Source organism: Phocoena phocoena, chromosome 1 (assembly GCF_963924675.1).
Source record: "Phocoena phocoena chromosome 1, mPhoPho1.1, whole genome shotgun sequence".
NCBI lineage: Eukaryota > Metazoa > Chordata > Mammalia > Artiodactyla > Phocoenidae > Phocoena > Phocoena phocoena.
This window is the reverse complement of record NC_089219.1, coordinates 177,829,931-177,854,777: the sequence shown is the minus strand read 5'-3', so window position 1 is coordinate 177,854,777 and position 24,847 is coordinate 177,829,931. Positions and strand designations below refer to the sequence as shown.

At 41.1% G+C, this 24,847-nt stretch overlaps 1 protein-coding gene across 1 annotated transcript; it reads right to left on the bottom strand.

Annotated features, from left to right (window-relative positions):
- Positions 1-664: 664 nt before the first annotated feature.
- RGS13 (regulator of G protein signaling 13) lies at positions 665-17,128 on the bottom strand. Its single transcript, XM_065896527.1, has 4 exons — positions 17,064-17,128; positions 13,749-13,810; positions 1,915-2,081; positions 665-850 (listed from the first exon to the last, which is right to left on the bottom strand). The coding sequence occupies exons 1-4, from the start codon at positions 17,126-17,128 to the stop codon at positions 665-667; spliced, it is 480 nt and encodes a 159-aa protein (XP_065752599.1).
- Positions 17,129-24,847: the final 7,719 nt, after the last annotated feature.

The window sequence follows — 24,847 nt, the reverse complement described above, 5'->3', positions numbered from 1 at the left end:
AAACATCCATCTAGTTGGATTTCTACAGTAAAAACTTTATCGCACTGTTGTCATGAGGGAAGACCTTCCTTCTCCTTGCATATTAAGTGAGCTATGTAGGTATGCCATAAATTGTGTTATTCATGTTATAGGAGTTCTGTAGTCCATCCTTTCAGGACCTGTTTCTCTTTGAGAACTAGAAATCAATTTATAGTTTGATTTCTTCTATTTCATTCCTACTCCATTTCTGATTTTTTTTTAAATTTATGTATTTAATTTATTTATTTTTGGCTGCATTGGGTCTTTGTTGCTGCACGCGGGCTTTCTCTAGTTGTGGCGAGTGGGGGCTACTCTTTGTTGTGGTGCGCAGGCTGCTCATTGCGGTGGCTTCTCCTGTTGCAGAGCTTAGGCTCTAGGCGCGCGGGCTTCAGTAGTTGTGGCTCATGGGGTCTAGAGTGCAGGCTCAGTAGTTGTGGCGCACGGGCTTAGTTGCTCCGCAGCATGTGGGATCTTCCCGGCCCAGGGCTCAAACCCATGTACCCTGAATTGGCAAGTGGATTCTTCTTAACCACTGCGCCACCAGGGAAGCCCAGATTTTTTTTTTTTTATATATATATATATATATTAAAAGCACAAAGCCAGGACTTTCAGTATACCAGCTTCAATTTAAACTTTTAAGTGGTGGTCAAGAATTGTTGTTGGGTTGAATAGTCTTCAGAAGTTTCTGGTACATTTCTGACTTTAGAAACCTGGGATAGGAATCCCTTTCCATGTGCATATGCACTATTTTTTGAGCCTCTTCAAAACACGTTTGAGTGGGTTCTTGAATATTCTTGATGATGGTTTCTCTTGTCGAACTGTCAATGTTAATCTGAAAAGTGAAATTACATGTAGAACATAAGTAGGCATAATTGAAGTTGAAAATGGAATGGAAAGGTTTAATTTTTTTCCTCCTCTCCTTTTCAGTGGAATAGGGTAATTTTGTTTGCAGTTTCATTGGTATCTTAAAAGACAACCCCCCACCCCGCCGCCGCAACAAAACATGAGGACCAAGACCAGGGAAATACCAGAAACCGTTGCTTCCTTAGGCAGATGCAAGTGGTGTGTTAGTGGAGTCTGCAAGTAAGGAGTTTATGAGATGGAGGCCTCTTTTAAAGAAAAGGGAAATCGGGGCTATTTTGAAGTTTGTCTTCCTTAAACAGTCATGAACGTTGATTTAACTGACTATGCCCTGAAATGGGAAGAAAGTGAAGAGAAGTGGAGAAATAGAGGAGAGAAGTGGTTATTCAATAAACCAAGTATTTTCCAGACGAGAGTTTTGAGGAACAAGTCGGTAATGTTGGACTCTCCTGAAAGACAGGAATCTCATGAACCACCCTCTACCCTTATCCTCTTGACCAGAACTTTCATTCCTCGTTTTCTCTCCACCAGCAGGAGTCTCAGAGTATCCGTTTCATTCATGACTCTTTATTTCCTTTCTCCAGTTGTAAGTGATTGGCAGGAATGTCGGTGTGAATGTTTGCTGGGTTTGCTGGTTTTAAACTAAGGTGAGCGGTGATGGCACACTTTGCCCACCCCCACTGGGGAAGTCACCACGTCTATTCTATCTGTTGTTTCTTGTAGCAGAGTCAATTCTTACAAGGACTTCTTTTTTTTTTTCACTTTCCTGGGAATTAAGATAACTTAATGAGGAGAGGCTTTGGAGCCAGACAGGCCTAACTTTCCTACTTAACTGCTGTGTGACACTGAAGAAGTTAAATTAACTTCTCAGATTCTCAGGTTTCTTAACTGTAAAATAAGGTTAACAATACTGACTACATAGCACTATAGGAGGTACTGGATGTAAAGTGCTGGCACATACGTGTGCTTGACAGACACTAACACTTTCCTGGGATATATTGATTTCCAGTTGCCGGCATTGTCAGGTGTGGTTACCTCTCTAGGGGACTGTGGCTGGATGTAAGTCCTATAAAGCTTCTTGGCCCTAGAAGTTCTGCTCCTCTGTGAGGCGACTTTCTTATAGGTTTCACACGCCATCCAGAATTTAATATTTTCATCACTGTGCTCCATTTTTAAGTATGCTGCGTAGACTACCGGACCATCTAAAAGTAGAGGAGAAATCAGTTTATTTTCCTGGGTCAGCATCCTAAAAATATCTGAACAATATGTAATGCAGTTTAAAACTAACATCTGAATCAGAGCTCCCAAATTATTTAACAAGTGAGTATTATATAATGATACACACACACACACACACACACACACCCTACATCTTAGTTACATCTATGCATCTGAAGCATGTTTTGACAGTGCCAGTTAGTGGTGGGATCATTCCTTCATTCCTTTATTCCGTGTTACTCAGAGCAAAATGCCCACTAGTGTGGCAGGGTCTAGGATGGAATAGGTCACAAGGACCCAGAAACAGGACTTAAATGGCCTCAGTGGGAGAGAGCTCTGATCATGAACCTGACATGAAAAATCTAAAACCTCAATACAACCTGGAGGGTAAGAGCAAGGTTTAGAATCTAAACAGGCAGGTCAGGGTTGAAAGGAAAACATCCAGACCATGTAGAAGTGATAAACTGATGAGGCTGTGTAGCCCGGGGTGTTTCTCGTATCCAGTTAGAGCAGGAGAACATGGATAATGAACAATTCAACTTCATATCCATGGTTTATGGTTCACACCAGAAATGAAGGACGAGGCAGGGAACGGAATTCGGATAGGGTGTTGGAAACTACCTCAAAATCCAGAACAGGACAGTGAGGATGTGCAGAACAACGATTAAGTGACACTTGATGCCAGGATCAATGGACATCCTCAGCTCTGGTCTTTTCTGAAGTGGGAAGATAGGGGCAGACGTGTGGGAGGAACTTTCCCAGTTGAGCCACTATCTTGTGGGCACCAGTGTTTGAAGAAGAGGGTTAAGTGAGTTTTCACAAATCTAACACATTAGTCAGAATCTTTGGGGGGATCAAGTATTCTCAAGATTCAAGATGAACCCTCTGAGAAAAATATTAAACTTCTTTTGGTGACTAGGAAGTCTCTTGGCATATCTGAGAAATTGAATTGCTAAATCATAAGGCAATGTAACTTATCAGTGATAGTGACAGAAATGTGTATGTAGGCGCATTGAACACGTGATGAAACATAGGATTTTGACTAACAGTATCTTAGTATTGTTAACTGTTACAAGAAATAATAGTAATCAGAGGGAATAGCAATGGTGAGTAAAATCATATTTTCCTAGATCTTCACATTAGAGATTGGATCTAATGAGTTTCCTAGCACCAGAAAGCCAGGCTCCTTGACTCCTTGGCTTCCACTGCTCTGTCAGCACTGATACAAAAATAAAGACAAGAATTAAGGTATTCTGTATTCAAGAGAAAAACTCAAACAGAGGCAGTTTCTAATAACACCTTCTAAGGAGGCATTAGGGTTGGGGAAAGCTGGTGATCTGCAAGAAATGTGCTATCCTAGGAAGACACAGAATTCGAGCTTGGTTCATTAGTATCATGGGAGCAAGTGTAGCCTTCACGACATTGGGTGGGAGATGGTTCAAAAGAAGCATTGTTTGAATTGAGAGGACAGACGAGATGGGGGTAGGGCTTGTATAAAAATGTAACAAGGAAAGGATATGGATTTGGTATTTCTACCCAACGGGGGAATATGTTTTACCTTACACTTAAAACAAGAAGTTTGTTTTCACAACAGTTAACTCTAAGATGTGCCTCACCTCATCACAGACACAGAAAGCTGGGGTCAGAGAATACAGATGTAGCAATTGGTATTCCTGTTAGAGAAACAGCTGAATGGGTAGGCAAGCCAAAGAACAAAACAAATCAAAACAGAAAGCCATTTCTGGCATAACAAGTGAAGCTGGAAGCCAGTAATTTGCCGTGTATATTGAAAGAACTAGAATCCTATTTAAGAAAATAAAAAGCAATTTTTTATACTTTGTACTTAGAGAAATTTTGACTGAGTGCTTCATTAGGAACAGAAAATAAGGATCCTAAAATAAATGAGTTATGGAACAGGAAAAAAAACAAGCTACCAGATGACATCTACAGATCCTGGAATGAGACTTAGCCACCAGGCTGCTTGCGTGGGTTAAGCGGATGGGGTGGGGGGCAGGTGGGGGGATAATTTGGAAACCAGTGTTAGATTACATGTTATAGTATTCTGAATTTGTGTTTATATTTATGTCTAGCTTAACTGTATAGTAAAATGTTTAGGGATTCTTATTCTAGAAGCTGCCTGCATCTGTATCTGCCTTTTTCAACTTCCCTCCTGATTGAGTGGAGGAAGGGTCTTCTGGGGCTGGCCGAATGGTTCAACAGTTCTCAACATTCCCAAGTCGTCTGCTGAAGAACCCAACCGGGTGGTGCCACATATATTTTTTAACTCTTTTTTTTTTTTTTTTTCCGGTACGCGGGCCTCTCACTGTTGCGGCCTCTCCCGCCGCGGAGCACAGGCTCCGGACGCGCAGGCTCAGCGGCCATGGCTCACGGGCCCAACCGCTCTGCGGCATGTGGGATCCTCCTGGACCGGGGCACGAACCCTCATCGCCTGCATTGGCAGGCAGACTCTCAACCACTGCGCCACCAGGGAAGCCCCACATATATTTTTATATAGATACCCGATGCGGTAGACGGTGGTATTGTTCTCAGTTATTCCTGCCCTTCTTGGAGGAGGATTGTACTTTCATGTCCCACTTATTTCAGCCTTGCTTGTTGGACTTGTGTCAGCCAGTGACACCCATGCACAGTGTCATGTGCAGGTCGGGCAGAAGGCTTCAGGGGGACTATCAGGTGGTTCTGCCGTTGCTCCCCCCCCCAAAAAAAAAAAAAAAAAACGTGAGAAGGACGCATTCTGGAAGAGCTGCTCATTTAGTCTGAAGGCCAGAATAAAGACCTGCAACAGAGCTACAGATGACCCAGTCATTGTGTAGCATGAACAAGAAATGCACCTTTCTTGTAGATTAGTGAGATTGTAGTACCATGTATTACTGTATCATATCCTAGTGAAAGCTGAGCTGGACCGCTTGAACTTGTCTGATATTATGGATAGGACTCTGGTGTGTAGAACAAGTAGCTCACATGATTGGTATGTTTTATAGAATTTTGTCTTCATTAGGCTAATTGTTATGCTATGTAAGTTACGCAGCTGAAAATAGTTGTACAAAAGTGTTCCAGGGGGGCTTCCCTGGTGGCGCAGTGGGTAAGAATCCGCCTGCCAGTGCAGGGGATTTGGGTTCGAGCCCTGGTCTCGGAAGATCCCACATGCCACAGAGCAACTAAGCCCGTGCGCCACAACTACTGAGTCTGCACTCTAGAGCCCGTGAGACACGGCTATGAGCCCACGTGCCACAACCACTGAAGCCCATGCACCTAGAGCCCGTGTTCCACAACAAGGGAAGCCACCGCAATGAGAAGCCCGTGCACTGCAAGGAAGAGTAGCCCCCGCTCGCCGCAACTAGAGAAAGCCTGCGCTCAGCAACGGAGACCCAATGCAGCCAAAATAAATAAATAAATTTATAAGAAAAAGAAAGTGTTCCAGGAATCCAAGCAGTTATTAAAGTCAGAACTGAATTGCTCACCTTAGAATTTCTATTGACTCATACAACAAGGGGATTACAAGGTGGGAAAGCCTTTTCCAAATTAGGCGATGCAGCCCAGTGCGGCCCGTTCTGAGGTCTTAAATGATGCTCCTTTCTGAGCACTAACGCTCCAGAGACTGTGATTCTGCTTGAGCAGAGTAATAGGGATAAACAGGAGAACTGCTCATTAAACTGAGAGCTGGAAGAACTAGGTTTATGTCACACATAGTGTGCGCTTTTTCCTTGAAGAATGAGAGTGGTGCCTTTGGGACTCCCTAGTGTGTTCTTTACAACTTAGTCACTGAAATTAGCATTTCTGTGACACATGCTGGTATCTTGATGTAAATAGAAAGGAAACATGACATTCCTCTTGTCTGAGTCAGAATGGTGGCCCATCTATTCTAGGATTGTTTTCTGCAAGGCGGCAAGGCTCATGGCATCATTAAATCCTAAATATGGGCTGTGTGGCAGTCTGCCACCAGAAAAGTGTCTAAAACTATGTTAAATCCATTTTATTTTTAATATGTACCACTGGAGAAAATGAATTCCATAATTCTACCAGCCTCTGTGAAGTTTTAAAGTAAGTCTGTTTTATTGAAATTCTCTGGTTTGGCTTGTATGATATTAATCATTTCTGGGTTTTCTCCTAACTTCTGTTTGCTGTATTATTATGAAAGCAACTTAAATACAGAAATTTGTTAACAACTTGATATATTTCCTTTCACTCTTTCAGTCCTTTGTTCATGTTTAACTTCCTACCTAAACAGTATTCATTTAACTTTCTACCTAAACAGTATTCATTCATCTTCACAAATACAGACACACTCTCAAATTACCTTATTGGCATCATACAATGAAAGCAATTTTGTATTACTCTTACATACTTAATATGGTGTAGCAAACACTTTCTCTTATTTACTCTTTTTTTTTCCTCCTGTTTACTCTTAAAGGTCATGTAACAGTCCATTGCAGGACTACTACACTGTATTATATTTAGCTGTGCTACCATTATCGAATATTTAGATTATTTCCTCTTTATATGTTGTAACGTATTCTACATCGACTATTTTGGTTTATAAATCTTTGCGTCTCTAATTACTTCCCTAGAATTAAAAGAGTAGAATTACTAGATTGATGATGTAATATTTTTGGAGACTCTTGATACCTATTGTAAAATTGCTTTCAGAAATATTTCATTGTTTTTCATTAGTAATAGCAGTGTTGACATGTCTACACACTCCTTCCTTCCCAATCAGATTGGGTAAGACTAGTGACTTGTAGTTATTTAAATTTGTGTTTTAAAAATATTAATGCTTAAACATTTTTTCTTTATTCCAGACCATTTCTTTTCTTTCTGTGAATTTCAAATTTTTTTGTCCATTTTTCTTTTGCATTGTTACTGTTTTCTTGAATTTCCAGGTCTCTTTGTATATTAAAGACACTATCTGTTTTACTTATGGCATTATCTTCTGTTTTACTTTTACATGTTACTTTTGTTTATGATTTTGGGGGAATATTTGTAAAATATCTAATCTGAAAAAGCCTAAGTTTATCCATCTGATCTGCTTTCAATCTTTTCTGCACTCTTATTAGAGAAAAATCTGTAAAACGAAAATCTGGCCATGGCCCTTTATTTATAGCCTTCAACCTTTCCCATTGCTCTAATGGTAAAACCCTTACCTCTCGGCAGTGGCTGCAAGGCCCATGAGGATACTGCACTGTCTACCTCTCCAGCCTCATCCTGTCATGCCTGAACACCGTCCTGGTTTGCGCCTTGCTCTTCCTGGCCAGGTAGTGTGTTACTGCCATGCTGCTGTATATGCAGTTCCTGCTGTATGTGTGGCGGGCTTTATACCCTGATCTAAGACTCAGGTTTGGTATCTCAGTTTCTGAAGAAAATCTCTCTGAAGCCCCTGTCCCCACAGCAGGTTAGATAAGTGCTTCCTGTCAGTTGACAAGCAGCACCTAGTCCACACTTATTTTCATTCTCACTGTACCTCCCTCTGTACCACAGTCTGTTCTGTTTGTTGATTTATTTCTCTTACTCTCCGCTCGCCTGCAAGCCCTTTGAGAACAAGCACGGCAGTCAGTCACCTCTGCGTGCCCCACGCCTGCGTGCTGCCTGAATTGTAACAGGTACCCAGTAAAGAAATGTTTGTTAATCCAGGCTTTTGGATCCCTCGTGCTTCTGTATTTTAAAGAGACTGTCTGGAGATTTTGAAAAGTAAAGAGGCAGGCTCTAATTACTCAGCATCCAGGAAGCACCAAAGGACAGAGGATTATACCTGGCAAGTTGTTACTTTTTGGTTTCTTGAGAGCGAGGCAGAAAATGTACTAACTGAACATTGAGGTCTACAGAAGGCCAGGTTTGTTGTTGTTTTCCCTGCAACGTGAGGACATGCGTGAGAAGTTAAAGAAGACAAAAGTGCTAGTGGGAAGGGTGAGGCATGGCAGCATGGGGAGTATGAGGGATGGCGAGGGGAACCATGGCAACAGCTGTGGGCAGCAGCGCTGAGACTAAAGGGTGGTGTAGGGAGCTGCCAGTCCCCAGTGAGCAGCACAGAATCTCATGGACGAGGAGAGCCGAGGGAACACACAGGAGGGAACGACAGCATCCCCCAGTGACTTGTAGTGTCCACTCTCTGCTGTGATGCACTACGGCGCCTTCAGCACTACGAGAATCCTACACTTTCCATCTGGCATTTCCAAGGCTGTCCACGGTGACTGTGATCACTGAGAAAGGGAGGGAAGCGTTCCGTACATTTAAGGATGATTTTGGCCAAAATTAAGATTGATGCAAATTCTGGGATTCAGAACCCTTGCCGATCCAGAAAGGCTTCACTGTGCTCTTGTGTCTGTGCCGGAGTGCACACAACAGGCCATGGAAGAATACACAATTGTACTTTCTCACTTGAAATCATCACTGCAAATTTTAAAATGGGCACTCAGCATTACCCTCTGTCATCCTACTATCCTCCCCTAATATCGTGGCTCTCCAACTCTCCAGAAACTATTTCCTATCCCCTCCTTTTACAATGCCAACTCATCCTCTCCTCAGCTGCTGATGACCCTGCTTCAAACTTAGCTGAGAACACAGGTTTAATTAGGTGGAGATTCCCTCACCTTCTCTCCACCAAATCAACCAACCTACCTCTGCTGGTACCTGCCCTTTCTGACTCTCCTCCCGAGAGGAAAGGATCCCAGTTGCTTTTTGGGTGGGCCAAACGGTTCATTTGTGGCTCCCACCTGATTTTGCTTTCCCTGTTGCCTTGCACTTCTCCTTTGCTCTTAAAGTCACCTCCACTCTATTCTGTGTCATCCGTTTCTTCCTCTCTAATGGTTGCCATCGTCTGCAAATATGCTGCTTTATTTCCCAAGTAAAACCAATAACAACTACTGACTCTTTACGCCCAATGTGGAACGCATTCACGCTTCCTTCCAGTCTCTGTGCTTTTCTCTGATGAACTTCACAGCAATATTTATGTAAATAATTCCCTGTATCATCTGCCTTGCTTCCTCTTGTCCAGTCCATCTCCACCATGCCCCCCAGGCTGCTCTTATCTTGGCACAATTGACTTCACGTTGCCACACCCGATGGTCGCTGTTCCTTCCACATCTTACCTGACTTCCCAGCAGCCTTAGACACAGTGCACCCCTCCCTTCCTGAAACGCTGTCTTCTTTGCCTCCCATGATGATATGCTGTCCTCATTCTTCACTCACTTGATGCTCCTTTAACATCTTCACAGACTCCTCCTCTTCTCTGGATATGGAAATATTGGTGTGCATCTAAGCTCCACGTCTGGGTCTGTGCTCACCTCTCTCTGAACTCTCCCTCTAAGTGAACTCATAGGGCCATGGCTTCGATTAGCATCTATATGCTAATTACTCCAGGTTTTGTCTTCCCTACTGAGTTCCAGTCTTACCTGGTTTATTGAAATAGCCTTCTAACTAGTCTCTCTGCTTCTTTTCTTCAGAAGAGAACTAGCGCGTACTTTTATTGACTTACAATATTATGTTAGTGTCAGGGATACAACATAGTGATTTGATATTTTTATAGATCATACTCCATATAAAGTTATCATAAAACATTGGCAGTATTCCCTATACTGTACATTGCATCCTTGGGTCTTCTGTGTTTTATACCCAGTAGTTTGTATCTCTTAATCTCCTCCCCTCCCTTGCCCTCCCCCACCCCCAGAGGGTATTTCTCAAAGCACATTAATGCTTGTTACTTTTCATTTAAGGTCTTTCATGTGGCCTGTAAGGCCCTGTGCTCCTGTTAGGCTGAATTTCTTTGGTTAATTGAAGACACTAGCTTCATTCATATCTCAGGGTCTTCTGAACATGGTTTTCCTCTGCTTGGGCCGCTCTGCCCCCAGACCCCAGTATGGCTGGCCGCTTCTCGTCATTCAGTTCTTAGCTCAAATTTTACACCTTCGGACAGTTTGTCTCTAATCATCCCGTTGAATTTCCCTCTTACTCCTGTCTCTCTTTGTCATGCGACCTGGTTTTAGTTTCTTCAAAGTACTTACTACGTTCTGGAATTAATTAAGCTATTAGTTGGCTTTCCTGTTTGTCTCTCTCCTCCCTCTAGAGGGTGCACATGAGCTGAGCACAGTGACCCTCGAGGCCTCTTTCAAGGTACTGTCCAGTGCCAGGAAGGTCAGCCAGACACATGGAAGGATTGAATGACTCATCCAAGGGCATTGGTTGCCGTTTTAAACTTATTTTTATTTATATTAAGCATACTTCACTCGAATATTAGTGGGAAACCTCTATCCTCATATTTTGAGATTTGGCCAAAAAATATTATTTATGTATGAGCCTTCTGCATTCTTTTCTGGCATTCTTTTCTGATATTTTAATCAAAATCATATATAAAACTTTGATTAATCAAAGTTTTGATTTTAATTATTTTTTAGTCTTGACCTCTCCAGTTTGTAGAGTCCTCAGCTTTTAGGGGATCATTGGTCTTCCCTGGTATCGCAGTGGTTAAGAATCCGCCTGCCAATGCAGGGGCCATGGGTTCGAGCCCTGGTCCGGGAAGCCTGTACGCCACAACAACTACTGAGCCCACACGCCACAACTCCTGAAACCCGCGTGACTAAAGCCCATGATCCGCAACAAGAGAAGCCGCCGCAATGAGAAGCCAGCGCACCGCAATGAAGAGTAGCCCCCGCTGGCAGCAACAAAGACCCGATGCAGCCAAAAATAAAATTAAAAAAAAAAAAAGTTATTACTACTTTTATGCCCATTTGAAAATAATTTTTTTCCTAAAATCTTGGATGTTTGGAAACTTGAAGGACTTTCTATAATCTGTAAACTTGGAACTTCTGCAGGGTACTATCTCTTTAATTCATTGTGGAGATTTTTTTAATGAGACCAGTCTTCATACCAAATCCAGAGGAATACTACACATTACATTTCTTCATTGAAAGAAGCACTCATTTGTCTTCACTGTACTTAACTTCTTTTAAAACCGTTTTCCTATCTTTAAAGTACTTACAGTCAGAACTCTTTATCATTTTACAACAATCTGAGTCATTTAAGTCCCAGTTCAAAATTTGCCTCTTGTGAGAATCTTTGCCATGTGGGTTTCTGAACTACATATTCTTAGAAATTGCTTTTTAATCTGTGTGGAGGCATCTGTGTGTCTTAGCTAGAGGATGCGTTTTACTCCTGTGCTTAGTTAATGTAAACGCAGTCTATTCTCTGGCACATTTAATGTTTGTATTCTTAGTTTTATCTTTCTGATTGCGTGTCCCATAGAATGATTTGTTTTATCACCTTTTTATTACACGATTGTTGAATTTTTACATGAATTTCACAGTAATTCAATTTCTGGTAAGGTTAGTACCCTGTTTTTGGCGAAGAGCTGTATCCTGTCTTCCTGTCTTCATCTTTTCTTTAGACTTTACTTATTCTTGTGATGCTAGATCTCTAAATTGCTAATTCTAGCCAAGATCCCACTTGAACATTTTTTCTGAGTAATTAACTTTATTCACTTAGTTTATGAGGCTGCCAGGATTGGCACAGAAACTCTTACACAATATGGTTTGGCGTTTTGATCTTTTCTTACTAATACTTGTCTTGTATTTATTCATTGAACATTTATTGCATGCCCATTAGGTACAAAGCACAATTTCGGCCTCTGGGAGGTAAGATGAAAGGTGGATGAGAAGTGATCTGTGCGCTAAGGAAATTTACAATCTAGTGAGAAAGCAGCTGCGGGAAAAAACCCAGTACACGAAATTGCTATAATTAGAAGCAAAGTAAATAATGATACTATCAAATAGAAAAGAGAGAGAAAAATAATTCCAGGAGGTTTCCAAGAGGAGAAAGTGGAACTTGAATTTTACCTTTAAGGATGGGCAGGGTAGATAGAGGAGACAGATAGGCAAAAGCCTGAACCAGGAGAGTTGGACACGTAGAAGATGGGGCAGACATCACAAGGGCAGAAGGGCATGTCACATGTAGGGACAGAGCTGGAGGTAAGTGTTAGAAAGTGCGTTAGGTTAGGTATAGAGTCCTGAAAACCAAGTTGGAGATTTTGGACTTTTGGGTGGGCAGCAGAGAAAAAGGAATGCTGTTCAAGACAAGCGCTTTATCTCTAAGAGAAATAACTCTCAGTCATTGCGTGTCTCCTCTGTATCAGGCATTGAGCGAGGGGGCGTATATTTAACCTGCTCCGGAATGCTGAAAGGATACATGATATTATGCCGTTTTGCAGATGAAGAATAAGAAACTCCAAGAGGGAGATTAATCTGGCAATGGTGCACAATATGGGTTACTGGGGCTTGGGACGAACTCTGAATTATTAACAGAGGATCAGTCAGGATAGCCAACTGAACATACACTTTAGTCTCTTCCTCCTATACCAATGTCCTAAAATTGACCGAAAGGTTACATATCTTAAAATTTGCAATCATGCCTGCAAACCGGATCACAAACTAGGAGGTACACCTGAAAAGTGAGAGGCGGGGATGGTGGCGTCAGAGAAAGAAAGCGTGGCCTTCAGTGCCCGCTGGGGAGGGCTGCTACCTGAGGTGGGCCCTCAGGTGGTGACAGAGCCTGGAGCTGTGGGTCCCAGCACTGTGGGCACCGTGGAATAAGAGCCAGGCCGGCTGGCTAAGGTGTTTCAGTAGGAGTAGCCAGGGGTCCGCACCTGTGCCATGGCCCGCGAGGCCAGGTGGCGACAGCTGTCTCCGAGCAGGAGTTGGGGGGGGGGCCTTGAGTCGAGAAGAGCAGGCAGCACCCCAGGAACATGGCGAGCCTTGGGGGACAGGAAGCACCCTGCCCAGAATAACTGCTGGCACCCCTGCCAATTTAAACCTTGGGTATCACAGCTAACACCCCTCCCACAGTCAATAGATGTAAACAGATTAAACGTTCACAGAGGAGCTAACAGGGAATCTCAAATAAAAAAAGGTCTAGAGCAAATCATTAGCAGACATTTGAGGGGAACAAACTGCATTTTGAAAAAAGTATCAAGTTCAGCAAACAGAGGAATTTTCTTTGAGTGAGCCCTAATGTTTCTCTGTACCTGTCTTCTGGTGTTTATCATTTCCTACAGCCTCCCAGTTTCCTACCCCAGACACAGTTGACTGCTCCTTCATTTGTCTTGTGTTGAACCTCTGACTTTATCTTCCTCACCTCCACTGCTATCATCTTCCATTTATACCATCTGAATTCTGACACTTATATATAACTAACTATGGACTTATATGCAGTCCCACTTAAATCAGACACTGATAAAGTTAGAAGCAAACTTTGAGGATTTTTAGAATATCAAAACTCAAATTTATTCTTATGTCTCAAGGCACTAAGAAGAGGGAATTGTTAGTTTTTTTTTTAAATTATAACTTTAGAAAGCTAGAGGAAGGCAGTATATTTCAGTATGTGTTACTATTTAAGCATATTTTCCAAGGGATTTTACACATATACTTGTGAAGAATAAGTATTCACAATGACTAATCTTGCTTTAATTAACACTAAAGAAAATAGTACTGGTTGACACGGCAGACTATTTTCAGGTTTCTTTTTTTAACCGTGGCAGTTGCCGTTTAGAAGGCTATGAGAAGAGCAGCAAACATACATCACCAAGTTCCCTCATTTTCCTCCGAGAATAAAACTGACTAGTTATTAAAAAATGATATGTACATGATACTCACATTTCGTAGCCATCAACTTTTCAAAAGACTGGGCCCACTGTAATGCTTCCTCCAAAGTAAGGCTTTGAAAAGAAACAAAAGGTGCTCATTGCACTAAAATATTCTCAAGCTTTTTCTGAACTAAATAGAAATATGCTATCTTGAAAATAATGCCCAAATATAGTTATACTCTATTTGTGTGTAGTTTTGGATGGAAATTTATTTCCCAGTGATCTTTTACGTTTTATTTTTACTTTCTAAGTGATTAGAATTATAAAAATATAAAAGTAGAAAAAACATGAAAATCTGATAAAATAAATTTTAAAAGACAAAGAACCAGAGTTTTATAATCTCTGTGGCCCAGATTACCATTGTTAATATTTTGATGTATTTCTTTTTAGTTTTTTGGTTGTATGCATGTTTGTGTGCTTTTAACCAAGAAGTAATCATTCTCTGCCTATGTGTGCGCATACTTGATATGTGTGTGGGGTGTGTATATACATGTATATACACACACACATACATATATATATGTATATATATCCTTTTAATAAGCCTTTTATGTCTTCACAATTTATAGTGTATAATTGTAAATTTACAATTTATAATTGTAAATTTATTTATTTTTTTGATTAGGGAAATATTTATTCTTTTATCTCTAGATGAGTAATTGTAAATTTATAATCATTGGGAGTCAGTATCATTTATAGTGACCATGAAATATTCTACAAGGGGGCATTTCATAGTTTACATAATTATTCTCAATGAGTGTTTTGATCATTTCTAATTTTTTACCAATAAAACCAAATATAACCCAGCTGTCATTGAGGCTTGCCATGCCCACAGTCAAGGTAATTCCTTAAGAGATTAACAGAAGTAGAATCAATGCTTCTAAAAAGGTTATACGTTGTATGCCGCTGCCACCAGCAATGTGTTTGCTCATTTATCTATTAGACTTTTAGAGTTTATCCACAAAACCTATTGGCATGCATAACTTTGCATTTATTATGTATAATATTTTCTTGGTCAGTTATTTGCTCTATACTTTTTTACCTTGACAGTTTTAGTTTTTATCACTGTGAATAATATGTCAAGTTACATTTGACCTAAACATATGAAAAAGGCTATTTACCATTTTGAAAATATCTGTGGAAGTTACTGGCTTCGAGACTTCATTTCTTTCATTTTGGTGGGCTTTTTGAGATGAATTGGTAAGCAACTGTTCTTCAGAATCACTTTCTTTCCCTCCTTTGAAATACTGAGTCCATTCATTGCCATTCAGTTTATGATACGTTCTTACTTTTCCTATTTTTAATAACCGCATCTAATCAAAAGCCACTATAGATACAAGCAAGCACTGCCCATTGGCTATCACCTGGTATAGTTAGCTCAGTACTCAGTGTTGAGGGGACAGCCATCTGCATTAGCAGGTACTTAACACAACGAAAGAAGATTAAGTTAAAGAGGTTAAAAAGTAACCTGGGACACAGAAAAATGTTGGGAGTCCTAGAAAGGTCAAATATCCTTTGTTTTCTGAAAGTTCAGGTGGTACTTGCTAGTTCTAGATGGACTGTTCACATCAGCACTGAGGCTTAACAGTGCACTGCCATTGAGATTGTTTTCAACAAACATTTCCCTGCAACGGTGTCAGACTCGCTGTTCCTTTCTCGTATTAGAACTTTTAAAAACAGAAACCTAAAATCACCTTTTCCAATCCATCGAAATGAAAAGTGCTTGGCAAGGTGCCCTGCAGACCTAACTGTCATATAGGAAAGAAGAAAAGCTACAGCGTGAGAGGAGATACCGTCACTGTCCTGGGTTAGCTCAAAGTTTGGTGTTGGTGATTGTTGGCAAGGGAGTGCCTGTGCCTCTAAGGGTCATGAGTCTATGGAGATGCATTGTGATTGGGGTAATTATGGTTGGGGGTAAAGCTGTGAAGTAAAATTTGGTTTTGGCTTAATCCCATTTTTGCTTGTAATTTTTCCTGAGCATTTCACCAATTTCATGCTGTCCCGTGGCTACCAGTTTCCCTTAGGGAAATTCTAAACACCTTTGTCCCCTCATCCACTGGAGTTTCTAATAACAGACTCCACTTTTGTGTCCCCTCCTTTCTTCTGGACAGAGAGAGAGCAGGCACCAAACAGATACGGGAGCATATTCTGAGACATCGCAACATTGCGGAGAGAGGCATGAGGAGTGTTTGGAGTCTGACAGTCCTGGGTTCTGATTCCTGTGCTTTACTTCATAGCTTTTGGTCTAACTTAAAATCTCCAAGCTTCAGTTTTATTATCCACAACGTTACCCTGAACATTAAGTTAGGTCAAGAACATTAAGCACTTATCAAATGACTGTCATCTCTTGGTTTGTGAGGAATGTGAATTCTCTTTCCTTGGCCTTCGCCGGCCCTGATGGTGGGTGTCAGGGCAGGTAGAAGGAAGGCAAGCGTTGATGGTGATGCTCTATGGGAATCGTCAGCAGAAGAGAAGGAAGCTCTTCCCAAACCAGCCTTCTCGTCTTCCTCCTCACACAGGCCTGTGCGGTTCAGCAGCCTCAACTGGTCAATTGAAATGCTGAGCTTTGGGTCTTCCTGGCTCTCCCGCCTACCACTGGAGACTCTGCGTCCTCCAAACACACAGTAGCTGGTTTGCATTCTTGGATATTTGGATACCTCAGGGTGGGAGCCTGCGTACCAGGAGTTCCGACGGTAGCAGGGATGTGTGGCCACGACTGAGTCTCCATGCAGATGAGGTCAGGCTCTCAGGTTAACCTAACAGGGATCCTCGGCCTGGGGATTCTTCAGGGTGAGCAAATCCAGTCAAATGGTTTGTTACCCTCCTCAGGCATTCCGCTTTCCATTTTAGTATAGCCACTGGCCCCACCTGAATGGCTTCACTTTGAGTTATGGCAAAATGTAGAAGAGGCCTGGGAGCTTGGTGAGCATTTGGTTACCCCTCCAGTCTCACCTCTTCCAACCACAGAGGAAGGTCTGGCACTTTGTAGACAGAGGGTTTGAACCATGTAAATAGTTTGGATGAAAGAATCTCATTTTAACGTATAAAGTTTTAACAATATAAGACTTTAAAAAAAACCTAAGAATATTTGTTTGTAAAAGACTCTCTAAAAACATTAACCTTGCTGAATTCTCAAGTGTAAACCGTGAATAATGAAAATGGAACCTTAGTGTAACGCATGGTTGCCCTTCTAGTGGAATTAGGTGTAAATGCAAATTTTACTTTCTGAGCAAAATATACTAAGACAGCAGTTGAATAAACATACACCTACTTATCATGTGATAAATATACATGATAACGGTAATAGAATTTACATCCTACTTACTTCGAAGGAGGCCTCTTAGAGTCATCTCTGCACATCTTACAAATCCAACAATTCCGCCTGCTCATTTTTCTAAAGAAATGCAGCATATACTTAGTATAATCTAGTGATTTAAAATGATTATATATTAGAGTCAATTTCTAAAGAACAGACAAAGTTATAAATCATAAAAAAATAAGGATGGGTTCTTGAAGCTAATGGAACACAACCACTGGTGGGGATGGGAAGGAGGGAAGAGAATAAAATGACTCATCTCATAAATATTTTATAGGAATATAGGTGCTTTGAGTTGTGATTTTAGAACTCATCTGGCCCACCCGTTCTCTAATAACAGCTTTCAAAAAATACAGCTCTCTGAAAAAGATCTTTCCATGCAGGGGCTCCCAGCAATGAATTCACCCACTCCCAAGTCTTCCCACTTTGGAGAGCTCTTATTTATAGAAAGATCTCTCAATATACTGAACAAGAATTGGCCTCTTTGTAATTAACCAAACAAAATAGTGTAAACAGCCAGATACAAAAAGAAGCCTTTTTAAGGGCGGATGCAGAGTGGAGTGTTGCCTTCCTGGCTTTCCCCACTCTGGTCAGCGTGACTTTGACTTTAAAATTCACGTAGAGGTTAGTCAGCCCAGGCTTTATCGACAATGTATGGAACAGAAGGTTTTTAACTCAGGACTTTGAGAAAAAAAAACTCAAACATTTCTTAAAAATGATGAAATCCACACTTTACAATGAGAGCCGGAAATACTTTGCTAAATATATATTCACACTTATCTGCAGTGAGATATTCAGGATAAAGAGTGAGTTTAATATCAGTCTTTATTGGTTCATGGGAAACATCTGTTGAACACTTGTTATGTACCAGGTTCTGGCTGCCGGGGGTCTACATAGGTCCCGTCTTTCCTCTTCCCATCCTCACTAACAAGCAGTGAAAATTCACGTGGTGGGGACTTTGCAACAGGAAGTACAGGGGCCCGTGAGTACACATGCGAGGAGAACCTAACCGGACCCGGGGGTGGTTAGAGGAGGCATCCCGGTAAAGCAGTAGCTGAGCTAGAACTACAGGGTGTGCAGGAATGTGCTAAGTGAAGGAGAGAGGCAGCTTGGGCCCAGGTCAGGAGGCAATGGGTCGAGTCCTCGTTGAGGAAATGAGAGGAATGTGGTCACTACCTGAGTCCAGAGTGTGGCAGGGAGAGAGCTCGGAGAGAAAGGCTCCAAAGCGTTCATTGCGGCAAGAAAGTGGTGGGAGATGAAGTCTTAAGGGTAGAGACAGAAGCCAAGCACGATAGGCCTTACACACCATCAGTTTCATAGTAAGAAGCTGAAAAATCATTGAAGGTTTTAAAATATGGGATAGACGTGTTAACATTTGAAACTGGTTCTGTAGTAGAATGGATTGTAGGGTGGCCAGGGTGGAATGAGGGAGACCAGTTAGGAGGTGACTGCAGGAGTCCAGGTGAGGGATGTTACAAGCTTCGGTGAGGAAGGTGGCAGTAGCAGTGGTGGGAAGGGGATAGATTTCAGGTGTTTTAGCGGAGGAACTATCCGAACTTGTTGGTGTATTGACTCTACCCAGTGGGAGAAGGAAAGGAAACAAGTTCAGGTGGAAGAGATTCAACCTCAAGGTAAAGATGGGCAGTTTTCATAAAACATATAAGAGAAGCCAAAAGAAAAGATGAGATGGTCCAGGAGACAGTACAAAACAAGAAGAGCGGGTGGCTCAAGACAGATGAATGAACACACGTGATTAAGAGAGAGACTGAGACAGAGGGCCCTGCAGGAGGAAAATCAGAATAATATGCTATGACAGAAACCAAGGGAGGAGTTATCAGAAGGAAAAAAAATGGCTAATTGAGTGTTAGGACCTGGGTAGAGATTAAGAGAGCAAAGGACTGAAAACATCCCTCAGATTTGTGAACAAGAAGGTCATCTATAACCCCGGTGAGAGTGGTTTTAGTGGAGTGGGGAGGGCAGAAATAAGCAGCAAAAAATAAGAGGAAATGGAGACCTGGCCTGCACATCTCTGGGGACATGGTTCATAAAGTCTACACTGCGAGTGATTCAGCCTGAACTTGGCCGTGGTAGCCATGGACAGAGGGTGAAGACATAGGAGAAGGAGGGAAAATCAGTAGAATTTCAGGTTTCTGAAGACGAAGGAGGAGGTGGGATTCAGAAGGGGGGTGTCGGTCTTTGGAGATGTCCCAGTGGAAGCATAGGAGGAAGTTACTGTCCCCTTGTAATCGGAAGGGGCAGGGAAGGCACAGGTGCAGGTCTAAGTATATTTGCAGGTTTGGGGATAAGAATTTATGGGTGCTGTGGTCTACTGGACTTCATTTTCTGTGTGGGTCTTTGCTGTGAGGAGAACCAAGGGACAGGAAGCTAAATATATCTACAGGATGGAACAAAATTAGGACTCTTGAGTGCATATTATAGATTCACTGCAGTTTAAGCAAAAGGGAGAGTTTATTATAGGGAATATGTTTGTGCAGGTAGATTCTGGACGGCCTTCAATGCTGGGCTCTACCCTGTTGGTAGGGATAATTCATTGAGGTCTTTCAATAATACTGTGATGAAAATAAGTCTTTTTCTAGAAGGACAAATCTGACTGAAGTTGATTAACACTGAAATAATCGAGGCTGAGAAAACTGTTGCAGCGATTGGCTGTCCTTAACTGATCCTGTGTGTAATTGCACCCTCAAGTTTCAAGATTCCTCATCTCTGTAATCACCTCTAAGATGCGGATTATACCTGATGGCTCTCTGCTTATCTTCTAAGTAGGAGGATGGGAGACAACTTCTTTCTTTCATGTGTCATTTCTGTCAGTGTCGCTGGTCATCTCTGTCTTCTCCTGGGCCTGGACTTGTCCCCCAAGCTGTATTTTAACAATCTTTTTTTTTTTTTTTTTTTGCGGTACGCGGGCCTCTCACCGTTGTGGCCTCTCCCATTGCGGAGCACAGGCTCCGGACGCGCAGGCTCAGCGGCCATGGCTCACGGGCCCAGCTGCTCCGCGGCATGTGGGATCCTCCCGGACCGGGCCACGAACCCGCATCCCCTGCATCAGCAGGCGGACTCTCAACCACTGCGCCACCAGGGAAGCCCTAACAATCGTTTTTATATCTCATCGTCTCCTCACTTGATCTACTGGATCTATTTGCACACATTGGTGATCTGTGTATCTAAAGTTCAGGTCTGTTTATAAGTCATCATATTTTCTTTTCTAAATTGAATGCACCTGTTTGACAAAAGCAGCGCAGTCTTAGTGTGCGCCGCCCACGGAGGTCAGCAGCACAGCAAAGGTAAAGTAATTTCTGGATGCACTAGAGTCTTGGGGAGTCCCGCAGTTCCTGAGAGGTGACAGCGTGTATTAAAATAATCCTGGGCTCTGAAGCCGAACAGACATATGCTTGAGTTCAGGCTCTTACTAGCTGTGTGAACTTGGGCATATTAATTAAACTCTCAGTTTCCTAATTTCCTTTTCTCTAAAATGGAACTGTAAATATTAGAAAAATGCATGTGTGCGAAAACTTTCTGTTCCAGTTAATCTGATCAGTCCTTCAGCTTCTTACACTCTGTCCCTCAGGAAATATTTCCTAAGCTCTAATGTACGTACAGGAAGCACACGTTCTGTCAGACTGCATTCCTTCCTCTTTTTAAGGTTCAGCTCAGACCTCTATAAGTTTTTCCAATTAATCTTATTCATTCTTCAGTGTGTCAGCACACCCTGCAAATCCTCCTTCCTTCGTTTGCTCTTGTGTTCCTATTTTTCTGTTGTTCACGTATTATGTTAGTAGCTGAGGTTCCAGCTTTATAATTAGCTAGGTCTGCTGCAGAGCTTCAGACACATGTGGCATGTGTACCCTATTGAAGGGATGGGGCCGCCAGGAAGGATTTGTTTGGCCAGAAGAGCCCTGGCAAGCTTGAGGGGTAGAGGGGAAGGGGCGAGAGGACAGCCCAGCCAGAGCTTCCGCTTATGTACAATTATGCAGGCTGTCCCCCAACCCGGATGCCTGGTCTGGAGGAGAGAAGGGTTGAGATCCACCCACACTTCCCTTTCCAGGCTGTGGCCCCCAAGTGGGGTTTCATCCATGTGGTGGAAAGGCTACCTTTTTAAATTCCAGCAAAGGCTCCATATAGACGAGTCGCAGCCCTGTGCTCAGCTACATGACTGATGCAGAGGGAGGTTCTCTGGCCCAGGTGGCTCATTAGTTGGAAAAGGAGTGGAATATAAATATATATAATATACAAAAATATATACAAATATATAAAAATAATGTTATTTATATTTCTGACTTTACTCTTACTAGAGTATAAATTTCCTGGTGTTATGTGCAAATGCTATTTGATAATCACGTATAAGTAGTTGTTTATATGTTGTTGTATTCTAAGTCAAACATTCACAGATTTATTAAATTATGGAATGCCAACAGAATATAATGACATAAAAGCATCAACAATTAAATTAATACTTAGTGACAGAATTGGGTACAAGATGATTTTTCTACATAGAAAAATCAGGTCACAAAATAGTCTTGTTTTGTGAAGTTTTCTGGTTTTCTAGTCCATTGAGAAATGCAGCTTGTTGGTTGCTGTCCCAGTGACTGGAAGCCTGCTGCTCATGTTCTAAGATTCCTGGGACCTCACGTCCCTTGCACACCTGCATACCCTCTTTCAGTTACTGCTGGATTCACTATCACTGTGTACCTCCACCTTGCTGGAATATCACAGAACACTCCCCATGTCCTCATAATGCCTCCAGCGTTGAAACCAAGAGATAAATGCACAATTATTTAACCCAGTTTCTGGTAATAGAACAGATTGAACTCCTGAGTTTATTACTTCTTCCAACTGACACTGCTAAAATTATAGTAAAGGAATGTATAAGGCTTAAACATGAAGGAAAAGGCAGATTAAACATGGAGACAGAAAACACAGTATTTCGAACGAATTCTGGAAGATGGAAAGCAGACAAAGTAATAGAAATTAAAATTCTCATACCTCTAAAAGGAGAAGAGAAAAGGCAGCCTTTGGAATTTCACCTGACAAAATGAAGAAAATATAATTCACAGTGTGAGGACAAAGAACTTCCAAAATAGGTAGTGGTTTAAAAGGAAATGTCTGCAGTCCTGCGTTCAGCAATATTTATCATTAAGTAGTGCATCCACATCTACAGTTACCAAAATATAGTGACAGAGTGAAACACTTTCATATTTACAATTGCAAACTTTTTTTTTTTTTTAATTAAAAAATTTTTTTTTTTGCAGTACACGGGCCTCTCACTGCTGTGGCCTCTCCCGTTGCGGAGCACAGGCTCCGGACGCGCAGGCTCAGCAGCCATGGCTCACGGGCCTAGCCGCTCCGCGGCATGTGGGACTTTCCTGGACTGGGGCACGAACCCGTGTCCCCTGCATCGGCAGGCAGACTCTCAACCACTGTGCCACCAGGGAAGCCCTACAATTGCAAACTTTTAAGAAATATTTTTGGTGATCCCAAAAGGAGTAAATTCTAAAAAAAATTTAAAGTATAGTTCTTCACAACTAGAATTTGATTAAAATTCCTGTTGATAAACTCATATTTATTTTGCTTATAGTTAAATCCAATTAAGAACATTTGCAGTGAAATTATACCTTTCAAATTAGAGCACACATGGTCATTTACTGGTAAAAATATAAATGAGCCTCACATATTCCACAGAACTACAATTCTGTTTGGCAAGAAAAGAGTTTCCTGTGAAAGAATGACTTAAACTGATGAGATATAGAATTGATTTAAATTGGAGAAACTCACCAAGCTTCATACCAACAATAATCATTTTTTCCTCATATTGGTGGTATGATATGTAGAAAAATTCCATTGACCTAAAAATAAAATAATAACAGAAACAAACAAAAAAATCATTGTGTGCTTCCTGGAGAATGCGTATTTGGCAAAGATTTCTATAAATTCCCTGCCTTACATTTTAAGCAAATATTTTTTTCCACTTTGTAAGTGCTGGATTATGGTTATCTACATTTTTGATTTATTAACTCCTTATTTACAATTTTATTAGTTTCATGCATTGATATCATAAAAATTCCTTTATTTTCCATTGCTTTTTCTTTAAATATTTTATCTTATTTACTATTATGTATTAATTTACCTAGCTTTTAAAATTTTTCAATATCCTCATGGTAAAACTAGTGTGCATTGTTACTATCTAAGCATAGAATATTTGGAGCAAGTTTAGGCGTCCGTATGATTTTACCTCCATTTTTTTTTCCTGATTATTTTAAAGAAAGAATGTATTTGATCTATGAAAGCCAATTCTTAGAGTGGTTATAAATGCATTAGTTATTAATTGAGTTAGATATATAATATGCCAGGAATAGATTCAAGTTTCCTCTAACGTTTAAATGAAATCTTTCTCAAAGTGATATGAAAATAAATAAATGTTCTTAAATTGAGCCTTTTGACATATTTAAATGTTCTTATTATCCTGGTAGGCAGTTGACATTCTGTTCATATGTAATGTTGTCATTTGAATTTGTTTATTTTATAATGTCACATAAGATTTAGAAAAACCTAGAAAAATTTTTTATTTTAGTGAGATTTTGTCTGTCATAGTACACAAAATTCTTGCCTTTTAAAAAACAAGTAATTTGGGCTTCCCTGGTGGCACAGTGGTTGGGAGTCTGCCTGCCAATGCAGGGGGCACGTGTTCGAGCCCTGGTCCGGGAAGATCCCACATGCCGCGGAGCAACTAAGCCCGTGCACCACAACTACTGAGCCTGTGCTCTAGAGCCCGCGAGCCACAACTGCTGAAGCCCGTGTGCCTGGAGCCTGTGCTCTGCAACAAGAGAAGCCCCTGCAACGAAAAGTAGCCCCCTCTCACCGCAACTAGAGAAAGCCCGCGCGCAGCAATGAAGAATGCAGCCAAAAATAAACAAACAAAATGAATAAATTAAAAAATAAATAACTTAAAAAAATAAAAGTGGAAAACAAGTAATTTGTGCAATAGTTGTGCTTAGGCATAACATTAAAGAATGAAGAAATTTCATAAAATCAAGTTAATACTTCATAGAAACCGTCTAACAACCTACACTTGAAATCAGTACAGCTAATTAAATGATGGAGCTAATCATTGGTAGTGCGTAATTTTTGAAACAAACAATTCTGAAGTTCCTGATGTTATAATGTATCTTTATCTAAACATATATACACACGTACACACAAGAAACACATAAAATGAAAGACCATACTCTAAACTTTACTGCTCAATTTAGAAGCTTCGTTTATACATGAGTGACTTTTAAGTTTTAAGTATTCAGAGCCTAGGCCACACAAAGTGTGTTTACTAGTTTGTTTCTTTGTTTTCCTTAGAAGAAACCTGCTAACACTTCTGCTTTTGAAATAAACATCCACTAGTCATTTATATCAAGCGAACATTATTGTATTCATCAACTATTTTATAGAATCTCATACTTACAAATATATGCCGTAGAGTAGTCCACCATGCTAAATTCTATTTCCTCCCTGTATGATCCTTTTGAAATCAGGTTCTGAAATTCCCTAAGACCTCCAGCATCTTATTTTTGCTGGGATAAAAGAACTTGACTGTCTCAATAATTACCTTCGATGGCACTCTGGCCTCTGTACCGGATGTTCTGTTTTTACACACGTATCTATGCAAAGAGAGGTTTTGTTGAATATGGAAATCAGTGCTGTGGGATGCAATGCGTTGCTGATAAAGAGGTCTTATCTAACATTATTAGCCCATCTGAAGTGATCAGATGATTGGAAGCGGTAGCTCC